Source organism: Corythoichthys intestinalis, chromosome 14, assembly GCF_030265065.1.
Source record: "Corythoichthys intestinalis isolate RoL2023-P3 chromosome 14, ASM3026506v1, whole genome shotgun sequence".
NCBI lineage: Eukaryota > Metazoa > Chordata > Actinopteri > Syngnathiformes > Syngnathidae > Corythoichthys > Corythoichthys intestinalis.
In genome coordinates this window covers 36,674,493-36,697,537 of record NC_080408.1, presented here as the reverse complement: position 1 = coordinate 36,697,537, position 23,045 = coordinate 36,674,493, and the positions used below count along the sequence as shown (strand labels likewise).

At 40.0% G+C, this 23,045-nt stretch overlaps 2 protein-coding genes across 3 annotated transcripts in view; one reads left to right on the top strand and one right to left on the bottom strand.

The window, feature by feature from the left end:
* LOC130930437 (uncharacterized) overlaps nt 1–23,045 on the bottom strand; it is a 90,484-nt gene that overhangs the window by 7,900 nt on the left and 59,539 nt on the right. The gene's annotated exons all lie outside the window — the stretch shown is intronic.
* The window catches only part of LOC130930434 (solute carrier family 22 member 23-like), a 66,359-nt gene that overhangs the window by 31,775 nt on the left and 11,539 nt on the right, over nt 1–23,045 (top strand). For both annotated transcript variants that reach the window (XM_057858398.1, XM_057858399.1), the window contains exons 4-7: nt 290–458; nt 6,520–6,647; nt 20,228–20,330; nt 22,774–23,009. In XM_057858398.1, the coding sequence (XP_057714381.1) occupies nt 290–458; nt 6,520–6,647; nt 20,228–20,330; nt 22,774–23,009 (636 nt within the window). The remainder of the gene's footprint in view (nt 1–289; nt 459–6,519; nt 6,648–20,227; nt 20,331–22,773; nt 23,010–23,045) is intronic.

Below are 23,045 nucleotides of genomic sequence, written 5' to 3'. Positions count from 1 at the left end.
TTTTTTTCTGTGCTGGTTCTGAAGAAATGCAAATGCTTTCTTGGGAGTCATGGTAACACAGTGGAAGATGTACTATGGCTTGGGGCAATAAATGTATCATCATGTCAGTCTTAGACGTGTTTTCCGAAGAATGACATCACCAAAAATTCATGTCACTACCTGTGAGCCTAAAATGAACAGTGTTATTTGCTTGTTTTGAACTGTGACTCATGAGCCTCATCCCATGGTTGCAATTCACTGTTCTCCTCATTGAAGTATTCATGGTGTTACCTCTTCTCCTCCTCACCAGGGATTGAGCTGTGCCTGCCAGGTTGGCGCTTCTCCATGACCATGGTGGCCAGTTTCGTCATGCTAGGCGGCCAGCTGCTGATGCCAGGTGTGGCCTACCTTTGCCGTGATTGGCAGGTGCTCCAGGCAGTCATAATCTGCCCCCTGCTGCTCATGCTGTCCTATATCTGGTATGTTAAGACACGGGTACCTATTGTATTCCTTTCGCTCAGGCGGACACAGAATTGAAAACTCTATATATGAATTAAGGATGTCCTTTTCGCATATTTTTGCATCTGAGTCCGAGTCACCTGATTTTGAAAATCTATACCGAGTCCCGATCCGATACCGAAAACAAGTGTTTTTTTTTTTCAAATTTGAACAAAAGTTCCAAACATGTTCCAGTACTGTACTGTTTATAGTACTTCTTACGCTTTTTTCCGTGAGTGCTGCGGAGTAGAGGTCGACCGATATATCGGCCGGCCAATATATGGACTGTCTTCCAACAAGCCGATTTACAAAGAAAACAACCCGATAAAAAAGGATTTTGATGTGGCCTCTGGAAGGACCCTACAGCAGCTTGAACGCAGGCTGCGTTAAGAAGCTTCAAGCTTGCCAGCTTACCTAACAATTCGATTAAGATTTCAATTCAGAGGCTACGATTCGATTAACCCCCCCTCAGCTATTAGCTGCTTTGAAAGTTTCATACATTAGTTACAAAATTTGTACAAAAATCCTCTCTGGTTTAAATAAACTACTATTGGCGATGATGAAGATGGCGGTTGTTTACTAACGCCGGAAAGTCTTTCATTTCGCATCTAGTTTTCTTTACATGTGCTAACGCTGGCGAGTCCGTCATTTTGCGTCTAGTTCTATATACATAAGCTATCTACCGTAGCAATATGTGGACATAGTTTGTAGCAACGTGGTCGTTGTTTGAAGCTGCTGTTGGCTGCAGTCAGGTCCTAATGTTTTTTTAATCTAGCGGCATAAATTGTCGGTCCATTCCTCATTGCGTCCGAAAGACCGTGCTGACTGTTTTAGTTCTGCTGTACCTGGTATAATAAAATAATCGGAATTTGGACGATTGTGAATCGTTCTTGAACCTTGCACGACCTAATTGAGAATAATCTAAGAATCGGAAATTTCCCACGGCTCTATAAATCCTGTTAGATTTTTTTTGTTATCTTGCATGAGAGACTATGCAATGTTGCTTTAGCGTTTAAAGGTGTTTACTAAGTGATCCTTACACTCGAAATGTAACTTGTAACATTAACGTAGCATTCGCGTTAGCATTACCTTTAGCATGGTGAGCATCCTCTTCAACTCACACTCTCACTTGTTTACATCTCTTCGTGACATCCTGGTGGATTTAATTATTTGAAAATAATGCACTGTTCTTGCTGAGTTTGTATTATCATAAAAAGGAGTGTTGCATTCATTGGTGTGGTAGCACTAGACCGGATTAATCCTTTAAGTCTCTGTGCTTTAAAAAAAAAAATAATAATAATTAAATAAAGTATATCGGCAATCGGCTGAAATTCTGTATTGGCATCGGCATTTGAAAACCCTCAAATCAGTTGACCTTTACTGCCGAGGAAAAAAAAACATGTATATTTTTGTTTCTTTTGTACAGGCCAAAAGTTTAGACACACCTTCTCATTTGTGAATTTTCTTTATTTTCATGACTGTTTACATTGTAAATTCTCACTGAATGTAATAAAACTATTCATGAACATGTGTGGAATTATGTACTTTGCAAAAAAAGGTGAAATAACTACAAAAAATGTATAATATTCTCGTATATCTAAAGTAGCCATGATTTTCTCTGATTACTTTTTTGCACACTCTTGATGAGCATCAAGAGGGAGTCACCTAAAATGGTTTTTGACCTCACAGGTATGCCTTTTCAGGGTTCATTAGTGGAATTTTTTGTTTTATCAATGGGGTTGAGACCTTCATTTGTGTTGCACTGAATGAGGTGTGTTGAAACTTTTGGCCTGTACTGTATAACTGTTTTTCACTATGACAGACACATCCGCTTTAAAAGATTTTGACCTCACAGTATCGCCACCATTAAAGCTTTGATAACATTAAAGAAAACATTTGGAGGCGCTTTCATCCAAGTAGAAATACATACTAACAATTGCATAACCCCCCCCCCCCAAGAAAAAAACAAAAAAACAAACAAAAAAAACAAAATCATACTCGTCACATTTGGGTGATGCTTGAATACTTGAAGGCTTGTAGATTTACAATGTCAATTTCCTAAATTGCATACAGTATTTCCCTAACATGCACCATATTTTGTTGCTGTGAAGACACAACATTGCTTGTTGTAATTGACCACTTGAAATGAAAATGATCATTGCTGCAGATTTTTCGTTTGAAGAAGTCATTTTCCAGTGGCCAATTCAATGTTACACTTATTTGTCCACTTTTCTAGTGACCTTGTCTGGGGCTGAAAGCGCCATATATAAACACACTCTGTCTAGTGCTGTACACTGCTGAGGTCGACAAACTCACAGGGAATTAGATTTTATTGCCGTCTGTATGCTGGAGTTTGGCGTTCCTCCAAGGCGTACCTGTGCGACTCAAGGTGGTTACGCTCAGCAGCTCTTGAAAGGGCTAATCTGATCAAATATCAATAAAGGAGATATAATGCACACTAGTGGGCTCAGCTGATTGATGGGGCTTTCCAATTCAGTGGAAGGATGATGTATTGTAGGCGTCAGGCAAACTATTCTTAGTCAATTGGTGGGCTGGCTACTTAAGGCAAATAAACGCCTCCCTCAAATGGGGTTTATGCCACAGAAAGGGCGGGACATCAATGCAAAAAATCTTGTCCAGCTCAACTATTTCTGGTTGCTTAGTCCCTGCGGCATTCTGTTAGATTTTAGTGAACACTGTCTGCTAGTGAACCCTACGGCCTACTCCCAAAGGAAAATGAAATGGTTCAGGTTTCAGCGATCAAAAAGCACTATTGTTGAGAATTGTTGTGTGTCTGTGTCAGGCTCCTATAGTATTAGTCTATCTAAAAGGGAGCAAACGGCACCATTGAACCAACCCATGCTGGGGAAGTGCAGCCAAATTTGTTAACATTATGCCAACAAAAATTATTTCCACATATTGTCGATTCAGCTGCGCCGTTTTTTAGCTTGAGTGTCAAAGTGCTGGATTGGACCAACCAGTCACAATGAGTCAAGCCACCTCTGACGAATCTCCTTTCAACTTTGCTTTTCCGGGTGTGCTGTCAACACAGTGGTAAACTGGGTGAACACATATCGGTAATTACAGTTGCTTCACTCTTAGCATAAGTTCATTTCAATAAAGCCTGCGTTCACACTGCAGGTCAAATCATATTTCTTTGCCCAAATATGAAAAATATCAAATATTTTTATGAAGTATGAACAGTTCACTTCTGATCTTTTCAAATCCGACCATGGCTTCGTTCATATGTCGATATAAATCGGTTATGTGTTCGATGCCTCTGCACGATGAACTCTTATCCATACACATTCGATCAATATGTCATCAAAAAGGGAAATACGTCGAAAAATAACCTTTGCTTCTTGATTCCGCATGTGCAGCTATCAAGGTTAAAAAAATTTTGGTTCCCATTGCATAAACATGTCAGACGTTGCCACAAAAGCTTGACGGCCGAGACCATATTTACTTCAGTAAACACTGCAACACCTAACGGCATGTCACACATTTCTCACACGCATGCGTGTGACGTCACGGTTCACATTCCATTCACACTGTCATATTTGTGCAGTATGAACAGTTCCACAAAAATATTGGAATACACAACTATAATATGAATTAGCCATCACGCCCTGTGGCGTGAACATAGCAATAATGGTAATTTTTATAAATTATAAAGTTTATTTAGCCTTCCATTAAAAACAGCAGGACGATGTTGTGTTGTTATAGTTTTGCTCTGCTTAATTTTTCTACTGTCTAATAGCGGCGAAAAATGTCAATAAAAGCCAACATTTTCAGGAAGTAGGCAAAATTGCCTTGAGCAACCATTTTTAAAAGCCAGAGGTGTGTGTGAGTATAGCATATAGCTCGAAATAACGAGCGTTGTTCGTGATGTCAGATATCCCCAAAAGCAATTGCGATGTTGTTTACATGTAAGTCCTCACTTAAATAACTGTATATACACCAATTTTGCTCACAAAAACAATGTATGAAAAGGATTTTGTCCTACTCATGTTGCTGTAGGTTAGTGTATAGCAGAGGTGCCCAAGTCCAGTACTCGAGAGCCCCTATCCAGCTTGTTTTCCATTTCTCCCTCCTCCAACACACCTGACTCAAATAATCAGGATCATTATCAGGCTCCTGCAGAGCTTGCTGATGAGCTGATCATTTGATTCAGGTGTGTTCAAGGAGGGAGACATGGAAAACAAGCTGGATAGGGGCTCTCGAGGACCGGACTTGGGCACCCCTTGTCTACAGTGAAAAAAAATAAGTATATGAACACCATGCTATTTTGCAAGTTCTCCCTCTTAGAAATAATAAAAGAGTCTGAAATTATCATTGTAGGTACTGTACATGTCCGTTGAGAGAGATAATCAAAAAAGAAAACTCCAGAAATCACAATGCATAATTTTTTGACAATTTGTTTGTGTGATACAGCTGCAAATTAGTATTTGAACACCTGTCTATCTGTATATCAGCTAGAATTATGACCCTGAAAGACCTTTTAGTCTGCCTAGTAAAAGTCCACATCCTCCACTCCATGCATTATCGTAAATTAGTTGCACTTGTTTGACATCGATAGCAGCATAAAGACACATGTCCACCCCATACAATCAGTAAGACTCAAACTTGTGACATGGTCAAGACAAAAAAACTGTCCAAAGACACCAGAGACAAAATTGTCCACCTCCACAAGACTGGAAAGGGCTATGGAGCAATTGCCAAGCAGCTTGGTGAAAAAAGGTCCACTGTTGGAGCAATCATGTGAAAATGGAAGAAGCTAAACATTACGGTCAATCTCAATCGGAGTGGATTCCCATGTAAGATATCACCTCGTGAGAGGAATCAGCCCAGAACTACACAACAGGAGTTGGTCAATGACCTGAAAAGAGCTCTGACCACTTTTTCCAAGGTTATTGTTGGTAAACACTAAGACATCATGGTTTGAAATCATGCATGTGAAACCTCAAGAGGTATAGTAACTATAAACAGTGTATGCCTATTTTATTTTTGCTCCTTTATACCTGTGTGAGTATCAGCGATTACGTGCTGTGCGCATTCACAGGGCCTGCTAATATTGTGCACAAAAATCAGAATAAGTATGTAGGTATGATAAAGAATTCGTCCCCACCTGGATTTCTTGGTCGCTTATGATGATTATTCCTCCAATGAAGACGCTAAATCCAATGGCTATCTCTGCTCAAACCACAGTATTAAGCGGCAGGTTGCAGGCATCCAATACATAATTTAAGAAAAGATTTATCGCTCGAATTAACGAAGTTCATTTTGCCATTCTAATATGCTTCACAGCCTAAAACTGATAAGCCAGAAGCCTTCTCTAGCATTCTGACATCCTGGTTGAAAGTCCGTAAATTACATCTGGCACAAAGCAGTTTGGAAATATTTGATGTCAAATTCATCCAACAAAGGCAGCCCCTAGGAGTGTGTGATTTTCTGTGTTTAAACTTTAAACATACTGTATACGTATAAAGTTACAGTATATTGAGCTCAAGGATCAAAGTGTATGATTCTTTTCAGAGTGCATCAAGTGACCTTAAATGCAAATGCAGTCATTTTGAATGGAGACAAATGAATTGGAACACCCAAACTGGTATCGATCCTTATCTCATTAGCTGCCATTGAAGGCAATAGACGCCTGACACCATTATTGGCAGCCAATGGGTGAACATCGAAAGTATTTAAATGCACTTTTTCCATCAACTGTGTTCACAAATAAAACAAGCATCACCCAAGGTGTTTTAACTCTCAAATGAATTGAAATGCGGATGCAGACTGTGGCACCTGAGGTCAGGAAAAAAATAGTTTAGATATACATGCAAAATGTTCTACAGTCCAGCATTCTAAGATAGATTTTCTCTTGCATTTCATTTGGACACAAATTTGGTACTGGATTCATGAAAAAGAGTTTTAACAGTCTTTACTCTTAGTGGGTAACCTCATCTAGCCTTAAAATGAGGTTTCATTTCATGCGGGTTCATTTGTCATGACTGATGAGCGAGGACTTCCCTCTCGTCTACTTGTCAGGATCTTCCCTGAGTCACTGCGTTGGCTGCTTGCCACACAGCAGTACTGCCGCTCCAAGTGGATCATGGGACACATTGCAAAGAAAAATTGCATCAAAATGGACCAGGATCCGGACAACATCCTCCCAGGTAAAACACAATTAATTTAAAAAATAACAAGAAGAATCTACAGTCAGTTGACAGTGGTACCTCTGTGTAAAAAGGCACAAATGATACTGTTCTTGTCTGGTTGCCATGGTAATTGTCTACTCTGGAGATTGAACTGAGGCACTGTACATCACATTACTGGTACATTATTACCATATTCTGACAAGTATTTTTGGTCCGTTTCGCTTGTAAGCCCTAATAACATTTACCTATATTATCATGTATCAGAAAAATATAGTAGTGTCCATTGGGGTACATACAGATTTTGCTGGTTTTGCCACTTTCAAGCCATGTAGAGGTCTGTAATTTGTATCATAAGTTCTCTTCAACTGTGAGAGACGGAATCTAATACAAAAATCCAGAAAATCACATTGTATAATTTTTAAATAATAAATTTGTATTTAACTGCATGAAATAAGTATTTGATACATTACCAACTAGTAAATATTTTGGCTCTTAGTTCTTTTTTTAAGAACCCCTCCTGTTCTCCACTCATTACTTTTTTTGCATTATAATTGCACCTGTTTGAGCTTGTTACCTGTATAAAAGACACCTGTTCACATGCTCAAACAAACAAACTCCAACCTCTCCACAATGGCCAAGACCAAAGAGCTATGTATGGACATCAGGGATAAAATAATAGACCTGCACAAGGCTGGGATGGGCTACAGGAAAATAAGCAAGCAGCTTGGTGAGAAGGTAAAAACTGTTGGAGCGATTATTAGAAAATGGAAGAAGTTCAAGTTGATGGTCAATCTGCCTCGTTCTGGGTCTCCATGCAAGATCTCACCTCGTGGCGCATCACTGATCATGAGGAAGGTGAGGGATCACTCCAGAACTACACGGCAGGACCTGGTCAATCACCTGAAGAGAGCTGGAACCACAGTCTCGAAGAAAACCATCGGAAACACATTACGCCGTCATGAATTAAAATCCTACAGCGCATGCAAGGTCCCGCTGCTGAAGCCAGTGCATGTCCAGACACGTCCGAAGTTTGCCACTGACCATCTGAATGATCCAGAGGAGCAATGGGAGAAGGTCATGTGGTCGGATGAGACCAAAACTGAACTTTTTGGTCTAAACTCGGCTCGTCGTGTTTGGAGGAAAAAGAAGGATGAGTACAACCCCTAGAACACCATCCCAACCGTGAAACATGGAGGAGGGAACATCATTTTTTGGGGCTGCTTTTCTGCCAAGGGTACAGGACGACTGCACCGTATTGAGGGGAGGATGGATGGGGCTATGTATCGCCAGATCTTGACTGACAACCTCCTTCCTTCAGTGAGAGCCGCGAAGATTGGTCGTGGCTGTGTCTTCCAGCATGACAACGACCCAAAGCACACAGCCAAGGCAACTAAAGAGTGGCTCGGTAAGAAACATCTTAAGGTCCTGGAGTGGCCTAGCCAGTCAGCAGATCTGAACCCAATAGAAAATCTATGGAGGGAGCTGAAAGTCCGTGTTGCCCGGCAGCAGCCCCGAAACCTGAAGGCTCTGGAAAAGATCTGCATGGAGGAGTGGGCCAAAATCCCTGCTGCAGTGTGTGCAAACCTTGTCAAGGACTACAGGAAATGTTTGGTATCTGTAATAGCAAACAAAGGTGCGTGCACGTGTGTGCGTGCATACATTTGTGTGTGCGTCTTCTGTGTGCACTTGGCACATGTGCGTGTTGATTGCATAGGAGACGCCAGTTCCCTTCACAGATGTTTATTGGTCATCAACACGCACTTAGAATTAAAGTTCACACATGAAAAATAAGGAAACACATCTATTTTAAAAATTGTAAAACATTAGCATCTATTACTTACATCAATGAATAACGAAAACAAAAGTGCACTTTTTTTAACATAGTGTAAAGCTTACGGTTAGCGGCTTAGCGAACGTGCTTCAGATGAACATTTCAGAATAAAAACTCGTCATGTTGAACATGTAAATAAAGATTTCTGGAGTTAAAGTGCCTGTGACAGCATAAAAACATCTTAAATAGCATTATTATGTGAATTCGAATCATATTTTGAGACGATTCGACTATATTAGGCTGGAGCGTATAACGTGGCACTCGTGAGGTTTCCGCCCCTATCGCCATGTTGGAAGCAGGAAGTTTGGTGTCAGAACTCCGGGAAACATAAACAGTGAGGCATTTCGACTCAGGTCGCTCTTTAAAAATGATTGGAAATTATTGTTCGGTAAAGAATTGCAACAACCGATCGTATAGAAAGGAGAATGTACAGCTCGACGGAACCCCATTGAGTTTCTTCCGGATCCCTACATGGAGAAAAGGCGAGGGAAAGGTCATATCTGAACTTACCAAACGTCAAAGAATGGCATGAGTGGCCTCGATCAGAAGGAAGGGCATAACGTTTGATTCTCCAGTTACACATAGAGTTTGCTCTATGCACTTCCACTCCGGTAAGTTAATTTCGTTTGTCTACGCAAATTTCGGTAACTTTATGCCCTAAGTCGGCCTGTTGTTAGCTATAGCTACAGCTAAATAACTAGCATGCATACACGTGCATTATCTTCATAAGACATAATTCCTTTCGTTTCTAAATAAAAAAAGCTGTAACATGTTGCCGTGAGAGAGTGGCAAAGAATTTGTACACAGGCTACATTGTCTGCAACAAATCTGTTTTCTAAAACACAGCATTGATTTGTCACTTAACTATCACAGCTCAGCACAGCACAAATTCAGATGTTCATGACAATGAAAATGTAAACCCACACTGCCTACCTTTGCAAGAACGTTGGTGTTTGCTACGGTCATAATGTACAGGTCCTGCACCGATCCACAGCAAAACTGTTCATAGCTTTGTAGCGATTTGTAGTTTCAGAATTGCTGATGAGTGTAGTAACTTACACCAAACACTAAATACAGCATGATGTCCATTTCGCGTAGTGGTGGAAGCTTGTCGACATCTTTATTCCATTTGTGTTCGGCTTGCTCGTAAGGAGCAACATTGTTCACATCCTTAAGTTTGCTCACATATCTGTCCTTCGCCGTGGTAACAAGTTTGTCTCTGTATCGAACTGACAAGTTTTCCTTACTTTTTTCCATCTTTGGAACTCATAGTTGAATTCTATTTGCTGTTTTAAGTTTAAATGTCCAGTGATGCAGATGTGCTTCCAATGAGGCGGCGTTGTCGCAAATCTCGCATGATCCCGTGTTGCTGTGACGTAAACGCTCGAGCCTAATACAACAATTTGGCAAAGCGCAGATGAGGAGAAATTTGTGTTTTAATCTGCCGTTTAGCCCTGCCTGTCATTGTAGCTCTCTAGCGTCCCCAGCTGGAGGATGACGTCGGCAGGGTCACGATTTCATCTGATTTAGAATTCAGCCCATTGAGGGAAAATTATTCAGAACGAAGAAAATGCGACAGACAGCGTCAAAATATGATAATTGTTTCAATGTCTCTATTCAAATATTTTTACAGGATATTGTTTTTATCGAAGTATTTTTACCCAATTGCTAAAAAAATGGCCTGGTCATGACAAATAACAGTCTTGTGCTAAGTGGAATATGAAATGTTAAAAAGGCATTTATCCAGTTGGACACAGCAAAATTACTGCATAATAGTCAAAACTGCCGACCTCTTCCTCTCCGAGCAAGTTACAGCTCGTGGTTCTACTGCGGCCACGGCGGGCGTCCAGTGCTCGTCGCCAAGCCGAGGAAAGTGCATTCTGTGCGGGCACGCGAAGAGGACCGAGGGGGGTGTGCGACAGGCCGCCGGTCGTTGGCCGAGTGCCCTTCTCGGTGGACAAGGAGCATTGTCAGCCACAAAATGCAAGCTACCTCCTCATTAAAACGTGTACCACGATCCCAGTATTTGACATAACATAAAACACGTATCTTACTCACTTAGTCATCCGTCCAATGGTCTTTTGATTGTCAGACTTGTTTTGGCCAATCTCCGCAGTGAGCGGGAACTTTTTGAAACCCAAAAAGGCTCACACGCCTCTCCCTGGTGCAGCAACAAAAACCTGCAGCACATTTGGTTGGCAAGATGCGAAAAATAAACAAATTAATCCGCAAAATCGGATGGATCCGCAGTCCATCTGCATGTTTTAAAGCAATGTTGTATTGTGAGGTGCTGACCTGGGTAACGCCACATTCGTATTCCTCCTCAATCCAGGAAATGACTCATTTTCATGGTGCGTGATTTAAAAAAAATGAATATATGAAGCGATCGCTTCCAGACACATCCAAGCGGTCCATTTCATTCAGGAGCATAAAATACCGCGTGAAATATGAAATAAACATGCTTTTTGCTGTCATAGGCACTTTAGTCTCACATACCTCAGATTTTACACAAAGAATAGCTTTAAAATGACACCCATTATGAAAAATCTCATTGGCAATGAATATTTTGGCTTCAAATTTGCTAACGTGCACTTTGCAGGACAAGATGACAGTCATTTTGGATCAAATAAACACTTTTGGCAGAGAACAAAAAGGGCATTAAGTTTCTCACCTATTTCATATTCTGCACTTCGTTTCCAATGACTTGTCATCCAATGTGTGTCTGTTTTTTTTTTTGTTTTAAAAATTTATTATTTTTAATATAGTTTGTTTTAATTAAGAATAACAATTTATTGCATTTGAATGCATGGTTTATTAAGATGAATTGTCACTACATTAGTGGTTCAATTAGTTAAAAAACAATTCGACGATAATATCGCATATTGGCAATAATTTATAAGACACTGAATTGCCTACTTAAATTTTTTATCACGACAGGCCTAGTATACAGTCAATGTCCCCACACTATAGGAAGATTTTGTTCCCTGATAGTCTATAGCTCTCTTCTGACATCTGAGTTTCATTGAAGCTTTTTCAAAATCTCTGATGCCCGCGCATGTGAAACAGTCAATTGAAGAGAACTCAATGGCACACTGAGCAAGGGCCTTGAGAGCCTCGCTCGTAGGTTTTCAGCTCAGTCAGAGGATCCGTGTAAAAGCAGAGCATTCCAGTCAGCAATAACTCTGGAGCCAAGTGATGTGGAATACTGTCACATGCCCAAGTTGACGTGGAAATGCAGAAGCACGAGGTGTGATGCGTGTTTCACCGGCAATCGCTCGTCAGACACCAAACACATCCGTAGGTGCCATTTCTACTTTAATGACGCCTCCTGGGTGCTACTTTCTTAGAAACCGTTCAGAGCAATGTCACATCTAACTCCCAAAGTGGCACAGGGAGATCACACATGCTTATTTGGTTTAGTATGTATTGGGAGAGTTATACATTTCAAACCAATAGAGTAGGGGTGCACGATATCCCTTTTTTGAAACCGATATCTATAACTTCCTGCTCCTCAAGGCCGATACCGATACGATAACCGATAATATACTGTATATTTAATTTTTCAATGTCTTTTCACCTGAGTTTTTGAACACCTGTAGGTCAAAAATACTAGTTGTTGATTCAGCATAGATTTGCTTTTTGACTGGACCAGAATTTTCATGATGACACGAACATTATTATAATGAACAAAACAAAGACAAGAACAGTTTAAACTTTAAATAAAGTGTCCATATTAATTTTTTTTTTTTCAAATGAATATAATTTGAGTCTATCACAGTCAATTCATCAGTCAATGTCATTGACAATGTGTTCCCCTGAACAATGAGCACTGATCTAAAACAAACATAAACCCAACAGGTATTATGCTTTGTCAGCAGATAAAAAAAAATTGGTGCAACAGGAGAGTAGACTTTTGTTGTCTTGGTCCATGAAACAACTTTCTTAACTTGGCAATTACAGAACAGCAAGCCTACCAATAACCAAAAGGCGTCTCAAGAAGTTGTAAACATACAGTGGGGAGAACAAGTATTTGATACACTGCCGATTTTGCTGGTTTTCCCACTTTCAAGCCATGTACAGGTCTGTAATTTGTATCATAAGTTCTCTTCAACTGTGAGGGACGGAATCTAATACAAAAATCCAGAAAACCACATTGTATAATTTTTAAATAATAAATTTGTATTTAACTGCATGAAATAAGTATTTGATACATTACCAACTAGTACATATTTCGGTTCTTAGTTCTTTTTTTAAGAACCCCTCCTGTTCTCCACTCATTACCGGAAGTAACTGCACCTGTTTGAACTTGTTACCTGTATAAATGACACCTGTTCACATGCTCAAACAAACAAACTCTAACCTCTCCACAATGGCCAAGACCAAAGAGCTGTGTAAGGACATCAGGGATAAAATAATAGACCTGCATAAGGCTGGGGTGGGCTACAGGAAAATAAGCAAGCAGCTTGGTGAGAAGGTAACAACAGTTGGAGCGATTATTAGAAATTGGAAGAAGTTCAAGTTGACGGTCAATCTGCCTCGTTCTGCGGCTCCATGCAAGACCTCACCTCGTGGGGCATCACTGATCATGAGGAAGGTGAAGGATCAGCCCAGAACTGCACGGCAGGACCTGGTCAATGACCTGAAGAGAGCTGGAACCACAGTCTCGAAGAAAACCATCGGAAACACATTACGCCGTCATTACCGTAATTTCCCGAAAATAAGGCGCACTTTTTTCCCCCAAATCCACTTGTAAAATCGAGGGTGCGCATTATACACGGGTATATGGATGGTGACAGAAATAAATACATATAAATATGTATATTTTAAGACTTTTTCTTTATTGACACGGCCATGTTGTGTTGAAGAAAACTCATACGGTGATCTGTTGCCGCCATTACGGTATATTACGTCACCGTTTGTTTTGGTAATACTTCACTCTGATTGGTCGAATGACTTCCGTGAGTTCGTTTCGTCTGCACTGTTATGAGCTCCTTTCGTTTTCCCACTTCAGTCGTCACTTTTACTTAACAGTATAATTCCAAGGAAGATACATTTGCGGTATTTCATGATTATGAAATGAGCAAGCTACACGGCAGCCTTCAAAAGGAAAGTAATTTCCTTATCTGAGGAAGCAGAAATTCGTGAAGCGGCAAGACGGTATGACGTCGGAGAATCGAGTGTGCGGTATTGGAAATGAATGAAGAAGCAGCTGGAACAAGCAAAGTCATCAGCAAAAGCAATTGGTAGGGGCAGAAAAGCACTTATAAGATTGCTTTAGATGTTCATGTATAATACAGATATGGCTGTTTTGTTTTCTCACGGGTTCTCTTAAGTTGGAGAAGTTGTTAAAGGTTGTTACAGTAATGTTTTGCACTACCGGAACGGTAATTATCACTGTGCCATGCTTGTGCTGTGTTATGTCTGTTTATAATTTGTTAAATTAAAATGACATTTCTGTATTTCTACACGAGCTGTTTTCTTGTATTCTACCATATTTATTGGGGCTAAAATTAGGGTGCGCGTTATACACGGGTACAAGAATTTTCCCTAGATTTTGCAGGTAAATTGGGGGTGCGCGTTATACACGGGTGCGCCTTATATTCGGGAAATTACGGTAATTAAAATCCTACAGCACATGCAAGGTCCCGCTGCTGAAGCCAATGCATGTCCAGACACGTCCGAAGTTTGCCACTGACCATCTGGATGATCCAGAGGAGCAATGGGAGAAGGTCATGTGGTCGGATGAGACCAAAATTGAACTTTTTGGTCTAAACTCGGCTCGTCGTGTTTGGAGGAAAAAGAAGGATGAGTGCAACCCCAAGAACACCATCCCAACCGTGAAACATGGAGGAGGAGACATCATTTTTTGGGGCTGCTTTTCTACCAAGGGTACAGGACGACTGCACTGTATTGAGGGGAGGATGGATGGAGCTATGTATCGCCAGATCTTGGCTGACAACCTCCTTCCTTCAGTGAGAGCCCTAAAGATGGGTCGTGGCTGGGTCTTCCAGCATGACAACGACCCAAAGCACACAGCCAAGGCAACTAAAGAGTGGCTCCGTAAGAAGCATCTTGAGGTCCTGGAGTGGCCTAGCCAGTCACCAGATCTGAACCCGATAGAAAATCTATGGAGGGAGCTGAAAGTCCGTGTTGCCCAGCAGCAGCCCCGAAACCTGAAGGCTCTGGAAAAGATCTGCATGGAGGAGTGGGCCAAAATCCCTGCTGCAGTGTGTGCAAACCTTGTCAAGCACTACAGGAAACATTTAGTATCTGTAATAGCAAACAAAGGTTTCTGTACCAAATATTAAGTTCGATCTTTGTGATGTATCAAATACTTATTTCATACAATTAAATGCAAATTTATTATTTAAAATCATACAACGTGATTTTCTGTTTTTTGTATTAGATTCCGTCCCTCACAGTTCAAGAGAACTTATGATACAAATTACAGACCTCTACATGCTTTGCAAGTGGGAAAACCAGCAAAATCGGCAGTGTATCAAATACTTGTTCTCCCCACTGTTACACTGTAAAATGCAAACATTTGCTAATTGCCATAGTAAGGTTTATAGCTCAGGGAAGAAAAAATACGGCCTCTCGAACAGTAACAAAACTTTGCATGCTGGCAAAACAGGAGTAGAAACAAATGCACACATCCCAATCCGCGACCGTGACAAAAATGTTATTAATAGGCCCGTTAACATATTGTTATCGGATTTATTGGGATGACGTCATAATTCCTATTATCGGACCGATAATTATTGGACCGATAATTATCGCTCACCACTACAATAGAGTCAAGATGTTTTTGGAGAAAAATGCTCATGTCTTCAGCAGGAGTTCAAATAGGAAAACCCAAAAGTAAACCTTGGGACATTTTTAGTAATCCTGTCTTTTTCAATTTTTGTCTGTGTTGACTAAATAAGAATATACTGTAAGTCAGCAGAATACCCGTTTAAACACACAGGATTGTCCTTTCGGTTCCTGGACTTAATCTGAAAGGGCATCGCTACAAAGCTTGACATTTGTTCTTAGTGAAGAGATTATTGATTGTTATTGTTTTTGATGAATTTGGTATTTTGTGACAACTGGCTGACGCAAACTTTCCCAATGTAACATGCAGAAAAACCTTCCGCCTTTTGCTTTTTTCTGCCACTATGCCTTGCTGTCAGTGTTGTTTTTTGCTGCCCTTATAATTTTCTTCTTAGTCTAAGTCTTTTGGACAACAATACTTTTTGGTTTTAGTCATATTTTAGTCATCTCAAAATGTGTCTTCGTCTAGTTTTTCTTGACGAAAAGTCAAGACAAATTCTGTCTAGTTTTAGTCGACATTTACTAAAAATGTTTTCGTCTGTAAAATTTGAAAATTTTACTCCAAATATAAAAAAAAAAAAAAAAAAAAAAAAAAAAAAGGTTTACCGTCATTTCCCGAATGTAACACGCACTATTTTTCCCCCAAATCAACTAGTAAAATTATGGTGCGCAATATAAACGGGTACATGGATGGAGACAGAAATATACATATACTACATATTATATAAAAACCGATGTTTTCTTTTTTTTTTATTGACACGGCCATGTTGTGTTGAAGAAACTCATTTGATTCAACGTTTATTGCAGCTCCGCAACTCGGACCATAACAAACGTAACAACACAGACTTCCTGTGTCCGTCAACTATATCTGTCCCTCGGGAAACTCAAACCCAAATAACAATAGTTCCTACTGTTCTGTCTTGTCGACAGCGATGAGCTCTCTTGGATTTCCGACTTACGTTCTCACTTTCATTTTACCGTATCAATCCATGGAGGAAACATTTATTCATCATGATGAAACGAGCAAGTTATACAGCAGCCTTTAAAAGAAAAGTCACATCTGTTTTGTTTTCTCCTGGATTCTGGTAAGTTCAAGAAGTAATCAGATCATATTAACGTGCATATTGTCAGTTTATGGTAATGTTTTGAACTACCAGTGTGCTATGCTTGTGCTGTGTTTCACCAGTCAGTAAAATGACATTTCTGTATCTGTACACGAGCTCTGTTTTCTTGTATTCTTCTATTTATTGGTGCTAAAATTAGGGTGCGCGTTATACATGGGTGCGCCTTATATTCGGGAAATTACGGTATATTTCGAACATTGGCAGACGAGCACATATTGTAGCATCTACAAGAAACAACGCCGACTTGGTGATAATACACACTCAGCAGGAAAAGAGCCACGAACTGTATGTAAAAAAAAAAAAACAAAAACAAAAAAAATTGCCCCAAAGATAGCCGTTAGCATTACGCGAACGCTATGCTAACTCTATGAGTTATATTTTGTGTGTAATGATCACTCAGCACAGACCTTTAAAGGGAACCTCAGACTTAAAGACTTGTAGGTTCTAATAAGCCACAATTGTTCTTTTTTTACTAAAATATGTTATTAGAAACACATAAAATATTGCCATTGATTTAAAAATCTATAATATGTAATACATGTTTTGACCTATGGAGGGCGCCATGTTTTTATACCTGCAATGGATGCTCGGGGTGATGACGTACGTAGATTGTCACTGTCACTCAACAAATACTACCGGGTTAGTGCAATTCCTTTTACTTGGCGAGGCGTCCAACACATGCGCTTAATGGTTAAAAGGGGCGAGTATTTACTATTTGTGTTTTTATTGAGTCTTTTATTACCTTTTCATTGCCTCAAAATACTTTTTGCAAGTGTTTCCTTCTCATACTTTAAGTATTGTGTTTTTTTGTGGTAGCTGTAAAGCAGATTGTTGATCTGTTGACCACTAGAGGTGTGCGAAATTTCCGATTCTTAGATTAGTCGCAAGTCGGTCGTAGAAGATTCGAGAACGATTCACAAACACCCAAATTCCGATTATTGAATTATACCAAGTAAAGCGGAAATAAAACACAGTCAGCCCGGTCTTCAGGACGCAATGAGGAAAGGGCCGAGAGTAAATATCATGTTCAACTCATGCCGTTAGATAAAAAAAACAAACAATAATACCTGACTGCGGCTGTCAGCCACTACAAACAGCGCCCAGTTGCTAGCTACAAACATACGGCAACATACGGCTATGGTAGATATCACATATATCTAGAACTAGATGTGAACTGACAGACGACGGCCGTGTTCGATCATATACCAAGAACTAGATGCGAAATGACAGACTTTCCCGCGCTAGTAAACAGGCGAATCGGCGAAATCTTGACTTGAATCTATCTTTAAATGATGAAACAGTTTTAACGTTGAAAGTAGACAGAGGGGAAATTATGGAATAACGGGAGCAATTTTAACAACTTTAACGGTTGATTCACAACATTAAATTAATTGAATGTAGTTTAAAGCTGCCGATACAGAATGGGGACTTGAGTATTTTTATTTACCATTTTAAACAGTTAACTTGAAACTGAAATAGTAGTTTGGTTAGCCTGAGAGTATTTTTGAACAATTTTGGAACTAGTGTACAAAAAAGCGAGGGGGGGGGGGGGGTTGGTGGTTGTGGTGCATCAATAATTGATTTATAATCGAATCGAAGCCTCTGAATTGTAATCGTAATCGAATCGTTTGGTGCCCAAAGATTCCCACCTCTATTGACCACATTAGTCACATAGCATATTTAAACCACCCTTATTTGATAACACTTAAAAATGTAGTAATTTCTTTAAGGCAGCTTTAGTATGTTCTGTCTGTATGCATCTAAACAAAACAAGCTGAAATCGCACGGTAGTACTTTGGGTGTCAAATTCGCCTCTTGTTGGACATTTCACTGGTGTAACACATTTTGGCAGAACACAGTTTTCTTTTCCCCTGCTTTCTTCTTGTCTTATCCGGTCTTCCCAGTTCATTTTGCTTTTGCTGCTCATTTTGGGAGACGCCAACTTTGTGATCATACACGCTCAGCAGGAAAACAGAGCATTTTTTTCTAATAATTATACTCAGTTGGATGCCATGAACTATATGAAAAAAATTGACCGAGAGTTTAAGAGGATGCTCGCTGTTAGCATTAGCCTATTGCTAACGCGAATGGTATGATTTACATTTTGTGTGCGATGATCATTCAGCACAGACCTTTAAATGGAACCTCGGACTTAAGACTTGTTGGCTCTAGTAAGCCACAATTGTTCTCTTTTACTAAAATATGTTATTAGAAACACATAAAATATTGCCATTGATTTAAAAAACCTATAATATTTAGTACATGTTTTGACCTACGGAGGGCGCCATGTTTTTATACCTGCAATAGGCATTCGGGGTGATGAGGTGTCACTGTCACTCGACAAATACTTCCGGGTTACTGCAATTCCTTCTACGCGGCGAGACGTCCAATACATGCACTCATCGGTCAAAAGCGGCGAGTACATATATTTGTGTTTTTATTGAGTCTTTTATTACGTTTTATTACCACCCTTATTTGATATTACTATGTTTAAGTATTTTCTTAAGTACTTAGTACTTTTGGTGTCAAATTCGCCTCTTGTAGGACGTTTCGTCAGTGTAGCACATTTTGGCAGAACACTTGTTTTTTTTTTCCTACTACAGTCTCGTCTCATCCCGTCTTTCCTGTTCATTTTGCTTTTGCTGCTTGTTTTGTGAAATATCGTCAGCGCTGTCATGCTCATTAATGTTCCTCTCGGGTTCAAATTGCAAGGATTGAACAGATGACATGTTTATGTCACTAGAGTCATACTCTTGAAGCCCGGCAGCATAACCATGTGACGTCACTGCCCTGCGACGTCAACAACGATGGCGACCTACGAGTTAAACTAATTTTACAAATTGTATAAAAACGAGAACATGAAGAGTGGTTTCAATTTCAAATTATTTTACTCATGATAACGTTTATCTTTTAAGAACTACAAGTCTTTCTGTCTGGATCCCTTTAAACGCTAAAGCAACATTGAATGTTCTCTCTGGCCAAGATAAGAAAAGAAATCTTCAGAAACACTGTGTGTGCAAGCCTTTACAGTGTAGAGAGGACATTTGGGGGAAGGGGGGGGTGCAGCACATCACATCAGTGACACAACCAGACACTGCTACGATGCTTGCCTGGCACGGCCAGACTGTTTTCCCTGTATTTTTCAAACACTGTGAGAATAGCCTGGGACCCAGCTCCTTAATGGCCTCTCGAGGCAAACAAAATCATCCGTCCAATCAGATTCGATTATATGCGTGACGGGTTCTTAACAAGCAATGTCACTCTTGCGTATTGGAAGTTGTGTCCACAATAAGAAGAATATGTTCCAATCCGCGGTAAAATCAGTTTTGAATTACCAAAAACACATCAACACAAGTCATTGACAACAGTCTGTCTCGCGCTAGCAATGTCGAATAGACTTCTCCATTCTCCGCTCGCGCTAGTTTCTTGTTGCTTTACCAACATCGAGTTCACCCGTCGCTGATTTGTCCACTCCGCTGTCTATTTGCTGTGACTTGGTCTGCCCTGGGAATTTGATCCGCCGGACGGTCGCCAGACTCAATCGCTGGAACAGCGGTGAGTGTGGTGTACCAGGCAACTACTTTGCAGGCTAACTATACATAAAATATCACATATTGTAAACATGTGACGAAAACCATTGGGCATTCTTGTCTTGTTCTCGTCTAGTCAGACGAAAACTGGCATTAGGCTCGTTATGTTTTAGTCCCCCAAAACACCTTTTTAGCTCGTCATCGTCATCGGTGACTAGCTGTTTTAAACTAAATCAACACTGCCATGTAGATGTCAGGTTCTGTTGGACTGCTCCGTAATTTGAACTTTTCGTTTTCCAGAATTGCAGAGAGCTCTTCAGCGCAAGCCTAAGAAGACGTGCATCGTGAAAATGGCCCGCACAAGAAACCTGTGGAAGAATATTGTCGTGCTGTGTGTCAATTCGTAAGTGTTTTTGTGTGTGTTTGTTTGCATGTCGCATTTCCTTCTGGCTGGTTTAAAATGTCAAGGTTACTTTTAATTTAGTTGCTATATAGGATTTGTTTTGGATGATTTTAAGTGGTAGGTGATGATTTTGCGTTTAACTCATCATCTGCCAGACATCCAATCCATTTTAACTGCGGGGGCTGGCAAGGAGTGATCATCTTTTGCCGTCAGTAATACTGAAGCATGATCATCCACCAGCCACATATTGCATATGCATCAGATTTTTGGGGAGAGGCCTCATTCCTGTTGGAATGTATCTGAGTCATTGATTGTTTTCTATTTTTCTGGCATTGTGCATATCCCATTTGCACCACTTAAAATCACACAATGGGAATTGTAACTTGAAGCATGTGGTGTCAATCTGGCCTTTGCATTAACTTGTTACTTGTGAATTCACGTCATATTGATCACGACTCCTAAATTCTTTCCTCACTGAGCTATTTTGTATTTCAGGAAAAGCACCACCTTTCCATTTTTATCCTTCAATCCCTTTTTCCCCTCCTTCCCTGACCTGCTCTTTAGCACGTACAGACACTCACCACAGTGTATCGCGTCGCCGACTCCTGAAGTCGGTGTAAATTTTACATGAGCGGGTGTTCTTAGGAAATGTGAGACAAGCAGAGTGAGACAGGGAGTTTCACTTCAGTTTTTTTTTTTTATGTATCCTGGTGCGGAGGGTGTGTGTGTTTGTGGGTTAACATGTTCGTGTTGACAGAGTATGTTATGGATTGATTTGAATTACACCACGCACAGTGGACTTTGAAATGTCATCTTAGTAAAGGGTTGAATCTACACTCTCACGACTTCGTCATCTCATTTCGTTTTGATTGACATTGTGAGAAATGTATATGGCGGAAAACACTCAGATGACTTGAAGTTCCACTCTGAGACCCCCAATTTCGCCAAATTTCAAAATTGTGTGGTATGCATGTGTGATACGTCATTGGAAAACTTAAAATCTCAATTTTCTGGGGGAAGAAAATTTTTGAACAAGAGGGCATTTAAAAAAAACAATTTTTTTAAACAGCAAAACCCTATCTGGAGGTCGGAGCACGCGAGAGCAGAATTACAGATGCCATGACTTTAACGAGATATTATCGCGTACTTACCTTGTTTCGATCCAAAAACTCCATGTAGCATGTATCACTGAGTGTCAAGATACAGCGGTGAATGGCCACAACTGGATTTTGGGGGGATTTTATGGGTGAAACATGGTAATAAAACAAGGGTCGCAATGCAGAAATCGCAGACATCAAGGAGTGGTTGAGATTTTTTTTTTCATGTATTTACCCTTTTAAACTTCCTTTTTCAGTTTTTCTTTGTTTGGATCGATTATTTATCATCTATGGGAGAAAATGCGACAGTAACAAAAAAAATACAATTAAGCGATAGTTATGAGGTAGATATCTGTGACTTTTTTACAGACACTATTTTTTTCATTGTGACGTAATTTGTTTAAAAGTTTAAAAAATGCGACTGAATGATTTTTTTTAAGTCGTTTTTTTTTTTTAAACGAAATATTGGACATCAATTAATAATTCTAAGCTAAAAATGACAGACATTTTGAAAACTAAATATAATTTAATTACCTTCGTTTTATGGCTGGGTTGAAACAAAAGCGGTTTGTAAACGGGGATTTCCAGGGTAAAACGGACCAATTAAAAATAGTTGGGGGACTAATGCGCCATGAATCTGCTACAGCAGCATATAGTCATATTGTTCTGTCAAACAAAACCGTTGTTTTGACTTAAAATACAGCAGTTTCCTTTAAAGAGGAGTGCAAGAGCAGAAACTGCTTTTTCAGTCTTGTCTGTGTTTTCCGCCATATATTTAGAGGCATTTTTTAATCAATTAGTACTGTATTTTTTGGACTATAAGTCGCACCCGAGTATAAGTCGCACCAGCCATAAAATGCCCAACGAAGAAGAAAAAAAACATATAGTCACACTGCAGTATAAGTCGCATTTTGGGGGGAAATTTACTTGATAAAATCCAACACATAGAACAAATGTCATCTTGAAAGGCAATTTTAAAAAATACAATAGAGAACAACATGCTGAATAAGTGTACAGCATGATAATGTTTACATGATGCATGATGAATGCTAACGTGGCCAATATGATAATGTAACATAGCTATTAAGAGTTATTCAGATAACTATAGCATAAAGAACATAATAACAAGTTTACCAAACCATCAGTGCCACTCCAAAAGACCAAAATAGCATGTGAAATGATATAATAATGTGTTAATAATTTCACACATAAGTCGCTCCTGAGTAGAAGTCGCACTCCCAGCCAAACTATGAAAAAAAATGCGACTTATAGTCCGAAAAATACGGTACTTGTTTTTCACTTTATCATTTGAAATCTTTCCTTCCCTACACGTGTGATCTGTGCAGGCTAACAGGCTATGGGATTCACCACTGCTTCGCTCGCAGCATGATGGACCCGGAGGCCCAGGAAACCACCATGTTTCACAATTTCTACGCTGACTATTACACAATGGCCGGCATCGCCGTGGCGTCCTGCCTGGCGCTGTGCCCTGCGGTGGGCTTGATGGGCCGGCGCGGCGGCCTCCTCACGTTCATGATCATCACTGCCTTGGCCTCGTTGCTGCAGCTGGGCCTGCCCAACTGTGAGTTCATTCATGATCACCGCATACTACACACAA